At 42.5% G+C, this 14,980-nt stretch overlaps 1 protein-coding gene across 1 annotated transcript in view; it reads left to right on the top strand.

Annotated features, from left to right (window-relative positions):
• Window positions 1-14,980, top strand: part of ARFGEF3 (ARFGEF family member 3) — a 90,641-nt gene that overhangs the window by 14,601 nt on the left and 61,060 nt on the right. Inside the window, exons 5-10 of the mRNA XM_056566657.1 lie at window positions 6,966-7,034; window positions 7,298-7,420; window positions 8,848-8,890; window positions 9,955-10,039; window positions 11,824-11,928; window positions 13,115-13,439. Of these exons, the coding sequence (XP_056422632.1) occupies window positions 6,966-7,034; window positions 7,298-7,420; window positions 8,848-8,890; window positions 9,955-10,039; window positions 11,824-11,928; window positions 13,115-13,439 (750 nt within the window). The remainder of the gene's footprint in view (window positions 1-6,965; window positions 7,035-7,297; window positions 7,421-8,847; window positions 8,891-9,954; window positions 10,040-11,823; window positions 11,929-13,114; window positions 13,440-14,980) is intronic.

Genomic DNA, 14,980 nt, shown 5'->3' on the forward strand with positions numbered 1-14,980 from the left:
ACCTATCCTGCTCTGGACAGTTCCTAAAATGGACAGAGGTGTCAGCAGAGAGCACTGTGGTCAGGCAGAAAGGGAATACCAAAAGAAAAGCACTTCCTGTGGACCATAACAGAAGCTAATAAGTACTGGAATGATTAAGATTTTTTAATAGAAGTAATTTACAAATCTGTTTAACTTTCTGGCACCAGTTGATTTAAAAAAAAAATATTTTCCAGTGGAGTACCCCTTTAAAAGAAAGCAAAAAAGCACAACTGATCCTCTGTTACTAAGGTGCACGTGTACACCACTTATGTCTATGGTCTTAATGTAAAGATTAGTCACCGTAAACACTAATGCAACATTAGGAAAAGTGCAGAAGGTATTTATTTTTTTTTTCCCGTTGTACGAATGACACTTTAGATTCTAAAACGAGGAAACCAGATAAATATATACAGTATACCTGAGGCTAGAAAATGAACTGTGCAAATCAGCGAGCCCACATAGTGTACTTAGACCCGACAGGTTATTCTGGTTTCTATGTGGTCATATGACAGATGTCTTCTGTATGGTTGGCTCAGCAGATGACTTTAATAGGTGTTACTGGCAGAAAACCTATACACAAACACTGCGGATATCCCTCAGCAGCAGCACAGTGTTCTTTACTGTGTCCGGGAACCTACAAACTTCCCATGTTCATGGCAGATGACTAAATTATTAAGCAGATCTGCAAGTATCTTTTATTTTAATCCATTTTGACATTACCTGTAACACAAACAAAACATTGAAGGCGTTTCTGGTCCAATGTAGTACAGTGGTCCCTCAAGTTACAATATTAATCGGTTCCGGGACGACCATTGTATGTTGAAACCATTGTATGTTGAGACCAGAACTCTATGGAAACCTGGTAATTGGTTCTGAAGCCACCAAAATGTCATCCAAAAATAGGAAAAAGTAAGGATTAAAGATAAATAAGTAGATAACTAATATAGATAAAGCAAATCCTTACATATAAAAGTAATACAGATCTGCTGGGAGCTGTAAATCACTGTCTGTTTCAGTGTTTCCCAAAGAGGGTGCCTCCAGCTGTTGCAAAACTACAACTCCCAGCATGCCCGGACAGCCGAAGGCTGTCCGGGCATGCTGGGAGTTGTAGTTTTGCAACAGCTGGAGGCACCCTCTTTGGGAAACACTGGTCTATGTAGAGGAAAGATGCTTCTTCAGGGTCCTATACAGAACACGCAATGTCCTAAAAAATTTTAAATGGAGCCGCCCTCACCTGATATCCAAAGAAGCAGCTAACTCTGGCACAGGTAAAGAGTACAGAACATGTAATACCTTCCTGTACTGTAGGGGGCTCTACCAGACACCAGTCAGTGCATACAGTTCAGTAATACAGGGGTTTTACCAGTGAATGTCCATTCTGATTGGTCAGTTCTTCCAGCCATTGACACGTTTCGCAGATTCCATAGCATTGTATGTTGAGTCTGGTTTCAAATTACAATGGTCCAGAAAAGACCATTGTATGTTGAAACTATTGTATGTTGAGGCCATTGTAAGTTGAGGGATCACTGTATTTAGTATGCGGTGCATGATATAGGCATTCTCTCTGTGAACCCCTGTGGCATGCACTGCCCTGTCCGGCCTTGCACAGTTGTGTTTTGCCTGGATTGTCCTTTAGGTTACCTGTATAGTTCACACCATGCCGTGCATATTTGAAAGCGGTATGAGAACATAGAAGCTTGTGGCGCTCAGCAATTGAATGCCTTTACTTTTATTTAGCATGCAGGTCAGGGATATCAAATCCTTTAGGACTTCTTAGGCCCCATTCACAGGGTACATTTTGGGGCTACACTGCGGGAATACTTTGAAATATGTTCAAAAAGATATTCAGACATATACCACAGCATACCAGCAGAGCACCCATAGACTTAAAGGGGTACTCTGCTGCTCAGCGTTTGGAACAAAATGTTCCGAATACATAGCCCCGCCTCCTCATGATGTCACACCCCCTCTCATAGACTTGCATTGAGGGGGGCAGGGGGTGACATCATGGGGGTGCGGGGCTATGACGTCATGAGCTCCCGGCGCCGGCTTTAAGCATTCAGAACATTTTGTTCCAAACGCTGAGCAGCGGAGTACCCCTTTAATCGTATAGTCTGCTGGTGACTTTGTTTGGTCTGCTTCATAACGTATACATTTTAATGGCAGGGCTCAAAAGTAGAGATGAGCGAACTTACAGTAAATTTGATTTGTCACAAACTTCTCGGCTCGGCAGTTAATTACTTTTCCTGCATAAATTAGTTCAGCTTTCAGGTGCTCCCGTGGGCTGGAAAAGGTGGATACAGTCCTAGGAGACTCTTTCCTAGGAATGTATCCACTTTTTCCAGCCCACCGGAGCACCTGAAGGCTGAACTAATTTACGCAGGATAAGTCATCAACTGCCGAGCCGAGAAGTTCGTGACGAATCGAATTTACTGTAAGTTCGCTCATCTCTACTCAAAAGCATAGCAGTGCACATTATCCAGCTGGAGGAGGCCACTGCCATTAGGGAATACTGTTGCCATGAAGGGGTGTATTTGGTCAGCAATAGTGTTTTATATAACAATAAAGTAAATCTTTGCTACAATCATATTTTTTAACCTCTTAAGGACCCATGACATACCCATACGTCATGAGTCCGCTCCCGTTCTATAACACGGGGCTACTGCGTGCGTCATAGCGGGTCTAGCCCGGCACCTAGCAATGGCCGGGACCCGTGGCTAATAACATGCGGCACTGATTGCGGTGCCACACGCTATTAACCCTTTAGATGCGGCTTTCAAAGTTGATCGCCGCGTCTAAAGTGAAACTAAACTAATGCCGGTTAGCTCAGGGGGCCGTTCAGGATCGCCGAGGTGAAATAGCAGCATCCCGAACAGCTGTAGGACATGAGGAGGGTCTCTTACCTTGCCTCCTGGTGTCCAATCGCCGAATGACTGCTCAGTGCAGATCCAGGCATGAGCAGTCAAGCGGCAGAATCATCGATCACTGGTTTCCTATGAGAAACCAGTGATCAATGTAAAAGATCAGTGTGTGCAGTGTTATAGCCCCCTATGGGAGCTATAACACTGCAAAAAAAAGTGAATAAAGATCATTTAAAGATCATTCCCTAATAAAAGTTTGACTCACCCCTCTTTTCCCATTTAAAAAAAAAACTGCGTAAATAAAAATAAAATTGTCCGAGTTATAAAAAATATATCATTAATTTAACTGCACGGTCAATGGCGTACGCGCAAAAAAATTCCAAAGTTCAAAACAGTCTATTTTTGGTCACTTTTTATATCATGAAAAAATGAATAAATCTGATCAATACAAAAAATGGTACCGCTAAAAACCATCAGATCACGGTGCAAAAAATGAGCCCTCATACCGCCCCATACGCGGAAAAATAAAAAAGTTATAGGGGTCAGAAGATGACAATTTTAAACATATAAATTTTCCTGCATGTAGTTATGATTTTTTTTCAGAAATAAGACAAAATCAAATCTAGGGGATCATTTTAATCGTATGGACCTACAGAATAAAGAGAAGGTGTCATTTTTACCAAAAAATGTACTGTGTAGAAACGGAAGCCCCCAAAATTGACAACATTGTGTTTTTTCTTCAATTTTGTCGCACAATGATTTTTTTTTTTCTGTTTTGCCGTAGATTTTTGGGTAAAATGACTGACGTCACTGCAAAGTAGAATTGGTGGTGCAAAAAATAAGCCATCATATGAATTTTTAGGTGCAAAATTGAAAGAGTTATGATTTTTATAAAGTAAGGAGGAAAAAACGAAAGTGCAAAAACGAAAAAAAAAAATAAAAAAAACGGGTCTTTAAGGTTAAAAGACCATTGCTTTTTATACTAAATCAGAAAAGATCCTTAGGCAGGATAATGGCCACACAAGAAACCATGAAACATAACTTTCCTTGTCAATGCCTACTGGTAGGACAGATGGAATTGTTAATTTACCAGTGCCCCCACCCTATGACAGGACGTCTAGCCCCCGACACCTTGTGTTTATTATAAAGTAACCTCACCAAGGCAGAAGCTTGTGCTGGGGCTAAGAGAAAACAGATTAATATTAGTTTAAATGTTCTCTTTCCTTGCGTCCGTCAGGGCTTTCTTGACGAGCAGAACTCAAAATTGACCACTTGAGAGCCGTCTCCTCTGAGAGCCTTCATTTCAACCCTCATTGACCCTCTGAGTTCTGGGTCTAATAGATCAGGGAAAATAACCTCTAAATCAAAGAACTTCAAGCATGTGCCTATTGATAAGGCAAGACCAGGCCACAGTAATAGCCTTTATACCATGTGGATCAAAGAAGTCATGATTTTTCCTAACTCCTTTAGATGACTTTCTCAGGACTAGCAAACTCTAGTAGGCTTTCTGTCACAGTGACCAAGACTTTATCAAAGCCCAAGTCTGAATCGTCTGGGAACACATGCAAGTGTTCCCCAAATCTTTTCAGCTGGTGGTTCACCCAGTAAGTGGGTAGTTCAATCCTGTGTATTGGCAGCACTCTAGTCTTCCTGCATAGTGGATTGTAAACACTCAGTTGACCTAAGAGGTCCTAATTTGGCCTTATTTGCTTTTTTGAGGTTAGATCCTAAATGAGTTTAATAAGACCCATAGTCATATAGCATTAGTCATATACAGTAGTCACATAGCATTGTGTTATGTAAATCAAGCCTGTGTGTTAGGTCCCCTTGTGGTCCAAGTTCTGAAGATCTGAAAATTCTATATGATGCAAAGACCCTTGATGAACATGTTATTGAAACAGTCTACAATCCACTGGCCTGTAGAAAGATGGGTCTTAGCATTAGCTCTAGGAGATCACGCTCATCCTCTTTTAGGGTGAACTCACACAGTATCCTGCGGATATTCGATGCACAGTCATTGAGTTTACACTAAAATCTGCAGCTTCAAATCCAACGTATAAAATTTGCGCAGACTACGGTACGTGCAAATTCACCCTTAATCTTCTGAGTAGATCCTTACTAAATATCTACCATCAGGGTATGTTCACACGTACAGGATCCCCTGTATATTTTTGCTGCATATTTTGTGCAGCTGATTTTGCTACCCATTACTTTCAATAGGTAGCAAAATCAGCTGCAGAAAATATGCAGCAGATACGTGTGAACCTACCCTTAAAGGTTAGTTCCCTCCTGGCCATAACATCTGCTATGAATCTCACTTATCAGCCTTCAGCAGTGATAAAGTCTCTCACGTCTGCTACGCCACCACACACCATGGCAACCTTTCCTTACTGATTTACTGCCACTCTGCCCTTAGTGATCAGATGGAACATAAATAAAAGGGTCCATTGACTTTTACTGACTTACAAAGGTATGAAAGTATAAATCTGGCAGTAGTATACCATCACAAAACAGCAGATAAGGGAAGCTTTTAGTTAAAGGGGTACTCCACTGCCCCCTCTCATAGACTTGCATTGAGGGGTGTGACGTGACATCATAAGGGCGTGGCTGTGATGGCATGACCCCTGCAGCCTGCACCCAGCGTTCAGAACAAAATGTTCCGAACCCTGGGGCAGTGGAGTACCCCTTTAAAATTAAATAAAGGATGTATAGAATAACTTTACACATTCAATAGCTAGTGGAATAACTATATATGTAAATCTACAGAAGACAGAAGTGGTTAAAACTGCTTTTGTTTTCCCTTAAAGGGGTATTCCAGGAAAAAAAATTTTTTTTATATATCAACTGGCTCCAGAAAGTTAAACGGATTTGTAAATTACTTCTATTAAAAAATCTTAATCCTTCTAATAATTATCAGCTGCTGAAGTTGAGTTGTTCTTTTCTGTCTGACAACAGTGCTCTCTGCTGACATCTCTGTCTGTCTCGGGAACTGCACAGAGCAGAATAGGATTGCTATGGGGATTTGCTTCTTCTCTGGACAGTTCCCGAGACAGGTGTCATCAGGGAGCACTTAGACAGAAAACAACAACTCAACTTCAGCAGCTCATAAGTACTGAAAGGATTAAGATTTTTTAATAGAAATAATTTACAAATCTGTTTAACTTTCTGAAGCCAGTTGATTTTATATATATATATATATATATATATATATATATATATATATATATATAGTAACCCCCCCCCCCGACATGCGATGGCCCCGACATATGATCAAATCGACATTATATGGCCTCTCAGAGGCCATCGCATGTCGTTGTCAGCATCGACATACGATGCTTTTATATGTTGGGGCCATTGCATTCACTGCTATCCGACAGCGCAAAATGCTTAAGCTGCTCCGGGTCCACTTCGCGATCCTCCGGCGTCTTCTGCATCTTCTCCGGGATCCAGGCCTCGCTTTATTACGTCACTGCGCATGCCGTCCCGGCGCACCAACGTAATAACGTCACCAGAAAGCGAGGCCCGGACGCCGGAGAAGATGCGGAAGAAGCCAGAGGATCCCGAAGAAGACGCCGGAGCAGCGGGACAGCATCGGGAGCCCCTGGGACAGCATCGGGAGCGGCGAGGACGCGGTTCGGAGCGGCAGGGACAGGTGAGATTTAAATGCACTTTTTACATTGCACGAATCCCTCAACATACCATGGATTCGACAAACGATGGGTCGTGTGGAATGAATTACCATCGTATGTTGAGGGACCACTGTGTGTATATATATATATATATGGTTATTCTGACTGCAATATGTCACATTATCAGAACATTTTCACCTGGAATCAAAAATCGCCATTATAAAAGTCTGTTGCCTGTTTTCCCTGTACTCGTACATAGGCAGTCTGCCATGCAATGCAGCAATATAATGGAAGCAAAGTCTATATAACCATGTAGATATATCTTTCCCAAATCTGCAAAAATGAATGACTTTGTCTACAGGAGCTGTAATGGCGGAGATCTTCTTGTTTATCTGTTATCAGATGTGTAATAAATCCTAATGAATGCTGAATAATCTATCTATATTGTTTGTAGGTTTTACTCTGCATCACGTATACATCTACTTTTGAGCTGAATGGTAGCTCAGTACTGAAGATTGCTGAGGTAAGTTATGGCGGATAAGCAGATCTATTGATTCTAAGATATTAATTAAAGTACACTTATTCATAATTCATTGTCTCTTCCTATACTTTGTTACAAATGTTGTGAAGTAATGATCATAAGAAATTTTGGTACCAATTTAGCGGCTACTAGTAGACGGACTCGCATCTCTGCCATTAGTTATAGGGGTGAAATGGGGATCCTGCATTCAATCATACCTTTGTAAATGGATTATCACAATAATATTTTTTCCCTTTCCCATTCAGATCTGCATTGAAACCTATGTTTCAAGCTGTCATCAACGGAGCATAAACACGGCTGTACGGGCCACACTCAGCCAGATGTTAAGTGACTTGACATTACAATTGCGCCAAAAGCAGGACAGCCCGGTGAGAAGTCAGGTTGTTTTATGTCTTGTATTTTCCATAGGCGAAATCTGTGCTTTAAACAGTGGCAGAGATCTCGCGCGCGCTTCATTATACTGCACTTCCTAGAGCAGCACACAGTACATCACAATCACATTTTTTGTAGAAACATTATAGGAAAAAAGAAATCTACTAATCCATCTATTTATTTACTTATCTAATTATTTATTTATCTATTTTTATTATACTAAATGAGAACTTCTTAAAAGGAGTCGACCACCAGCTTTGCTGAATAGAGGATGTCATTGTGTAATGAATGCTTTCTTTAGGATTTTAACGTGCTGCCACGTTGGTCGGCTAAAAGCATTTTATTCAATATGCAAATTAGCTCTTTGGTGCACTAGAGACGTGTCTGTGTTTCTCGGAGCACCGATATGCCCACCCAACCTTCCCTTCTATGTGACCATACAGATTAGACTGACATCCCCTGAGGTGTATGGCCACTTGCTTTTTTGTGTTTCTATAGATTAGTTGTACTGTGTTGTTCATAGCATAGGGATTTGTTTGTATGCACGCTGTCTCCTTACATAATATAATTGTAAGGAGTTTGGAGTTAGCAGCCCCCTCCCATAGACTTGCATTGAGGGGGCATGGCATGACATCACGAGGGGTCGGGGCCGACCCCTGCAGCGCGCACACAGCAATCGGAACTAAATGTTCAGAATGCTGGCCAGTGGAGTACCCCTTTAAGAAGCCAAGATAGGTTAATGCAACTTAATCCCATTGAAATGAATGAGACCCGAGTGGCACTGCACAATGTATGGCGCTGTCTGCTGTTTTCTGCATATACAGGTGCTGCAACTGATTGGCAGGGGGCCTGGTGTTAGACCCCCACCAATCTGACATTAATAACCTATCCAAAAAGTAAGTCATAAAAAAGATCAGCCCAAAAAAAACCTTTAAGGAAGAAATGAAAAAAAAAAAACATACTATTTATTATTAATATCTTGCAAAGCTCTCCTGTGTAAGAGAAGTATTTGTTATTTCTAATGACTTTAGCGCACACAAATGCCTTCTGCTACCACTGTATGTTAACTATTCACACCCACACATTTTCGGAAAAGAAAAGGTTTCCAGGCCTTTGGCTCTTTGTGATCTAGCAGACACCTTGCCCATACGCCTGTTAGTATGGATATTCTTTGTTTCAATACAAAGAGTTGGATTAAGAGAAATGATTATCTCAATCCAACTCTGCTGCCAGGATTATTGACATCAATTTTCAATACTATAAATGTATTCTTTATAATGTTATTGTTATTTATTGGGTGAGATTTTCGGTTTTTGTATCTGTATCCACAGGAGATTGTGCCTGTAATGTCTTCTGTGTCTTATTTTATTGTAATGAATGAATTTCTACAGGACTTCTAAAATATCATTGTTAACTTTCACAGAATAGAGAAATCCATGAAGCTCTTTTGGAATTCCGAAGCCAAGGTTTGTGAATGTTACCTAGTATATCAGTGATAGTGTACTGAGTTATACCTATATATTTATCCACCAATGTACCTATAATTTCTAGGGATGGTTATGGTAGGATACAATATATTGCCACAACAAAAAATTGCTTTCAATGATAAACTGCATAAATCATACTGGTCTTCTGTGGAAAATCACCTTAACGCTGGCTATACAGATGACATAGCTGGGATCAAATGGGGCCAACAGTGTGACAGAATGATTGCTATTACCTCTTATGTCTCCATAAATATTAATGCTTAGATTGGCCCACTCCATACCTTGCAGGTAAAGGCTGCTGACTCTGTAATAAGAGTATTGCAGTGTACTGTACTCTATGAGCCCAAAAAACCTGTACCAAACTGCTGACATGGTTACATAGCTATGGAAGCAATGTGACAAATTTTATTTCATTTTCTGTTGCTGCAGTTCTTTAAAAATTGCTATTTATTACTGCCCTGAAATGTCAAAGAGGCGTGGCTAAGATAATGAAGTGCCACGTGCTATAATGCCTCTCCTCACTTTCCTACACCGTCCTTTCCCTCTTTGATCGACAGACAAGACGAGTCCTGCTGAAATCCTTCACATTGTGGCGAGCTTGTCGGCTTCAGCGGTAGCTTCACTGCCTCTCCACGTCACGTTGAGTGCACTAGACCTCAAAGAGCCCTGTCTGTCAATCAAAGAGGGAGAGAGCGATGTAGATGATACAGCATAGAGCACCTTAGTACCTTGGCTACACACCTTTAGAGCAGCAATAAAAAGCATTTTTATGAGAATTTCAGCAAAAGCAAGTGTAATAAAGGTGATGTTAGTCACAATGCTCACATATGTAACGATGTACTGGTTATCTAAGTGACCTACTCCCTTTAAGAGGTCAGCACCTCGAAACAATGCCAGTCTTCAATACATTTCCACCATACACATAAAGATTTTCCTGTATTTCATTGACAACCTGATGCTGCACAGAGCAGTATAGACAATGAATAGTAAAGTGTATATTATTACATTCTTGTCATTTATTGATGCTTTCACCTATAACCTAGAATCTGGACCATCCGTTGAGTCTCTCTGTGATGATGTCGTATCTGTCCTTTCCGTCCTGTGTGACAAGTTGCAAGCGGTTATTAAGTGAGTATGTGAGTAAATTTGGTACTGTGATCTGTCCTATATAGTCTAGTTTCCTTGGGGCAATTAATATAACATATGTTTTTCACACACATCCAGTACTGTCATTAATGATAGAATGATTTAAAGGGGTACTCCGGTGCTTAGACATCTTATCCCCTATCCAAAGGATAGGGGATAAGATGCATGATCATAGGAGTCCCGCCGCTGGGGACCCCGGTGATCTTGCACGCGGCACCCCGCGGCACCCCCACAATCAGGCATCTTATCCCCTATCCTTTGGATAGGGGATAAGATGTCTAAGCACCGGAGTACCCCTTTAAGGCTTATTTTATATCATGTCTGTGATGTATGTTTGACATAAGTGTAGGTAAAGTAAAAAAGGAAAAGTAAAAAAGTTATAGGGGTCAGAAAATGAAAATTTTACACATACTAATTTTGGTGCACGTAGTTAAAAAAAAAATATAAGTAGTAAAATAAAATAAAACCTATATGAATTAGGTATCCTAAAGATATGGTGTCATTTTTACCGAAAAGTGTACTGCATAGAATCAGAAGCCCCCAAAATTTATAAAATTCCATTTTCTTTTTTAATTTTGCCCCACAAATAATTTTTTTCTGGTTTTGTGGTGAAATGATTGAAGTCATTAAAAAGTACAATTGGTGGCGCAAAAAAAATATCCTCATATGAGTCTGTATGTGCAAAATGTGTTATGATTTTTAGAAGGTGATGAGGAATAAATGAAAAGGCAAAAACTGAAAAACCCTGCATCTTTAAAGGGGTACTCCGCCCCTAGACATCTTATCCCCTATCCAAAGGATAGGGGATAAGATGTCAGATCGCCGGGGTCCCGCTGCTAGGGACCCGGGGATCGCTGCTGCGGCACCACACTATCATTACTGCGCAGAGTGAGATCGCGCTGCACGTAATGACGGGCAATACAGGGGCCGGAGCATTGTTACGTCACGGCTCCGCCACTCATGACGTCGCGGCCCGCCCCCGTCAATACAAGTCTATGGGAAGGGGGCGTGGCAGTCGTCACGCCCCCTGCCACAGACTTGCATTAAGGGGACGGACCATGATGTCATGAGGGGCGGAGCCATGACGTCACGCTGCTCCAGCCCCTGTATCGCCCGTCATTACGCACAGAGCTCTCTCTCTCTGTGCAGTAATGATAGCGCAGTGCCGCAACGGCGATCCCCGGGGTCCCCAGCAGCGTGACCGCGGCGATCTAACATCTTATAAGATGCCAGGGGCGGAGTACCCCTTTAAGGGGTTAAAATATACAATCAGTTTACACGTAACCTGTCCGACCAGCTTCTGGACACAAACTCCATACCACAGCTTAGATCAAAACTCTTGAACTTTATCGGGATTCGACATTGTCCCTTGTTTTGGGCAGCATTAATCTACTGACAGAGTCCCTTTAAAAGCCAAAACAATTCCAAAAGAGTTTTATTTTGGCATACGTTCGCCGGCATTAATTGGATAGCTCCACTGCCACAGTAATGGGAAATCTCACTGGAAATAGACCTGGATTCATTAGGTCTTATACGTATGTAGTATTTGTGAACTCCTCTTATTTTAGTACAAAGCTTTCCTCTACCTCCCCCCCCCCCCCTGTTAATAGGCCATGAATCAAAAAGTCCTGGAAAACACTTTAGAGAGTGGAGTTTGGTTCAAGGGACATGTCTGTGCCGGAATATCAAAGTTCTGCACATTTGTGCATCAATTTAGAACATGCAGTTACTGTCCCATACATTTACATCTTATTTATTCTTTACAGTGAGAATCACCCATTACAGCTCCTATATTTGGAATGTATACTCTCAATGCTGAACAGCTCATCTCCCACAATGCACAAACACAAAGGCTTTATGGACTTAATATGGTAAGTACCGTATTTTTCGTCATATAAGACGCTCCGGCATATAAGACGCACCCAATTTTAAAGCATAAAAATCTAGAAAATAAAGATTCTGAACCAAATACAATGTAAAGTATAGGACAGTGATCTTCAACCTGTGGACCTTCAGATGTTGCAAAACTACAACTCCCAGCATGCCCGGACAGCCTTTGGCTGTCCGGGCATGCTGGGAGTTGTAGTTTTGCAACATCTAGAGGTCCGCAGGTTGAAGACCACTGGTATAGGAGGTAGTACCCACGTGTCCCCGCCGCTCCGAACCCGTCACCGCTCGTCACCCGTACCCTGGATGTCGCCCTCCATCACTGTCCCCGGGGTTTCCCCGTCGCTCCGGAACGTCTCTGCTGCCCGGTATCCTTGCTCTCCGTCGACGCCATCACGCCGCTACGCACGCCGCTCCTATTGGATGACGGGACGGCGTGATCGATGACGACAAAGGACAGCGCCGGCCATGCAGGGGATCCCAGCACGGAGCAGACACCGAGGAGGCAGGTAAGGTCCCTCCCGGTGTCCTGTAAGCTGTTCGGGACACCGCGATTTCACCGCGGCGGTCCCGAACAGCCCTACTGAGCAGCCAGGTTAGTGTCAATTTCGCTTCAGACACGGCGGTCAGCTTTGATCGCTGCGTCTGAAAGGTTAAAACAGGGCATCACTGCAATCGGTGATGTCCTGTATTAGCCGCGGGTCCCGGCCGTTGATGGCCGCAGGGACCGCTGGTTTAAATGTGTATTTGCCGTATAAGACGCACCACTTTCTGGGGAAGAAAAAGTGCGTCTTATACGGCGAAAAATACGGTATGTGTTTAAAAATCCACAAAACGTATCCTTGTAGTAGTTACTCAATAAAAATCCACACATTTGGCATCCAGAAGTAGAACAATGCTGATGCATTTTGATCTGCCGATAAATCTGAACTTTTGGGAGGTAAGGCTGTTGGTACACAGTAATTGAAAGGGTTCCTTTATTTAAAAAAATAAAATAAAAATAGTGAGATTGTTTAATAGTTATTTTTTGTGCAGCCCCATACTGACTCCAATAGACCTCTTTCCAGTGTTTGGCCTAGACGATGCTAGAATAAAGATTCTTTGTTGTTCTTTGTAGTCTTATCACTATCCTTTCTTTGCCATTAAAGATATGTATTTTTTGTTTTCTAGGAAGCATCTCTGTCCAGCACTTGTAGTGATCCTTGGAAATCCAGTCCATGACAAAACAATAACCTCTGCCCATAATAACACTGTTGTTGATTCAGAATGTCAGTCCACTGGAGTCGCGGACCAGGGACGGGGATCGGCATGTTCTTCTACAGCACCAGCTCTGAGTGGACCAGTTGCCAGAACCATTTATTACATTGCAGCAGAGTTAGTTCGTCTTATGGGCTCTGTTGAATCTATGAGACCTGTTCTGCAATCGCTGTACCACCGTATTCTACTGTATGCCCCACCACAGAATCGCGTGGAAGCTATCAAAATCATGAAGGAGGTAATGGCCAATGCCCGTAAAATTTACTGCTCCTTGGTTAAGCAAGTAACGATTTCCTTTTTATTCTTAACATGTCTGTATTTACACATATGGAGTTCTCCAACTAGGATTGGTAATGAATGTTTATAGAGGAGAAATCCCAGTAATCTGCCTGATTTATTCATCGGCTAAACACTGGCTTTGTCTTCTACGAGATAAGGAATATAAAAGAATGTGTCACTGAAGGTTACACTAGATAGTCTGTAATTATAGAACTTCAGCAATTCCTTACAAAACACTCAAAGTTGTGTATTGGTCATGCTATGAATTTTTCACTACATGGCTGAAAGTATATAGACGTATACAGAGTCTTGCTTGTTTAAAGGGGTACTCCGCCCATAGACATCTTATCCCCTATCCAAAGGATAGGGGATAAGATGTTTGTTCACGGCGCTCCTGTCGTTGGGTACCCCCGCGATCTCCCTGCTGCACCCGGCGTTTGTTTAGAGCGTCGGGTGCAGTTCCGGAGGCTCGTGACGTCACGGCCACGCCCCCTCAATGCAAGTCTATAGGAGGGGGTGTGACGCCCGCCACGCCCCCTCCCATAGACTTGCATTGAGGGGGGTGGCCATGATGCCAGAAACAGGGCTTGACCATGACATTTCGAGCCCCCGCGCGGCATCGCCAGTCATCCGGCACTGAGCTTGCTCCATGCACCAGATGTCTGGGGTGCCGCAGCAGAGACCCCCTTTGGATAGGGTATAAGATGTCTAGGGGTGGAGTACCCCTTTAAGGCTGGTTTCCACTTGGCAGTTTTTTTTGGATAGCTGCCACTGCAAGTTTTTTTATAGCCAAAGATTAAAGTGTATTCAAAAGGAATGGAAAATATAAAGGTAGGACTGCTGTATCCGCTTCTGGTTTGGCTCAAAAACTGCAGTAACCGTTTTCTGAAAAAGCTGTTATGCTGTCTGAGGGCGGCATTACCTTACAACAGGAACTAACTAGAGATGAGCGAACGTACAGTAAATTTGATTCGTCACGAACTTCTCGGCTCGGCAGTTGATGACTTTTCCTGCATAAATTAGTTCAGCTTTCAGGTGCTCCGATGGGCTGAAAAAGGTGGATACAGTCCTAGGAGACTCTTTCCTAGGAATGTATCCACCTTTTCCAGCCCACCGGAGCACCTGAAGGCTGAACTAATTTACGCAGGATAAGTAATCAACTGCCGAGCCGAGAAGTTTGTGACGAATCGAATTTACTGTAAGTTCGCTCATCTCTAGAACTAACTCTTCATAAGAAGTAGATGATAAAATGTCAAATTCTTGAAGTAGAGAAATTAATCGCACTCACCACGTTTGAGGTCCCGATTTGATAAGATGTTTTATTCCATAAGTGCTGGGGCAGATATTACAGGATGATGTAAAACCATAGAGCGGGGAGTGAGAGCAGCCGCTCTCAGATGCAGGGGCACATAACAGGTGGCAACTAGTTTTGCGTCAGCCGACGCTTCTTTCGGCCAGGTCTGTGCCACACGTTGAAGCCGCACCTCACACTGAGTCCGC

Source organism: Hyla sarda, chromosome 3, assembly GCF_029499605.1.
Source record: "Hyla sarda isolate aHylSar1 chromosome 3, aHylSar1.hap1, whole genome shotgun sequence".
Classification (NCBI taxonomy): domain Eukaryota; kingdom Metazoa; phylum Chordata; class Amphibia; order Anura; family Hylidae; genus Hyla; species Hyla sarda.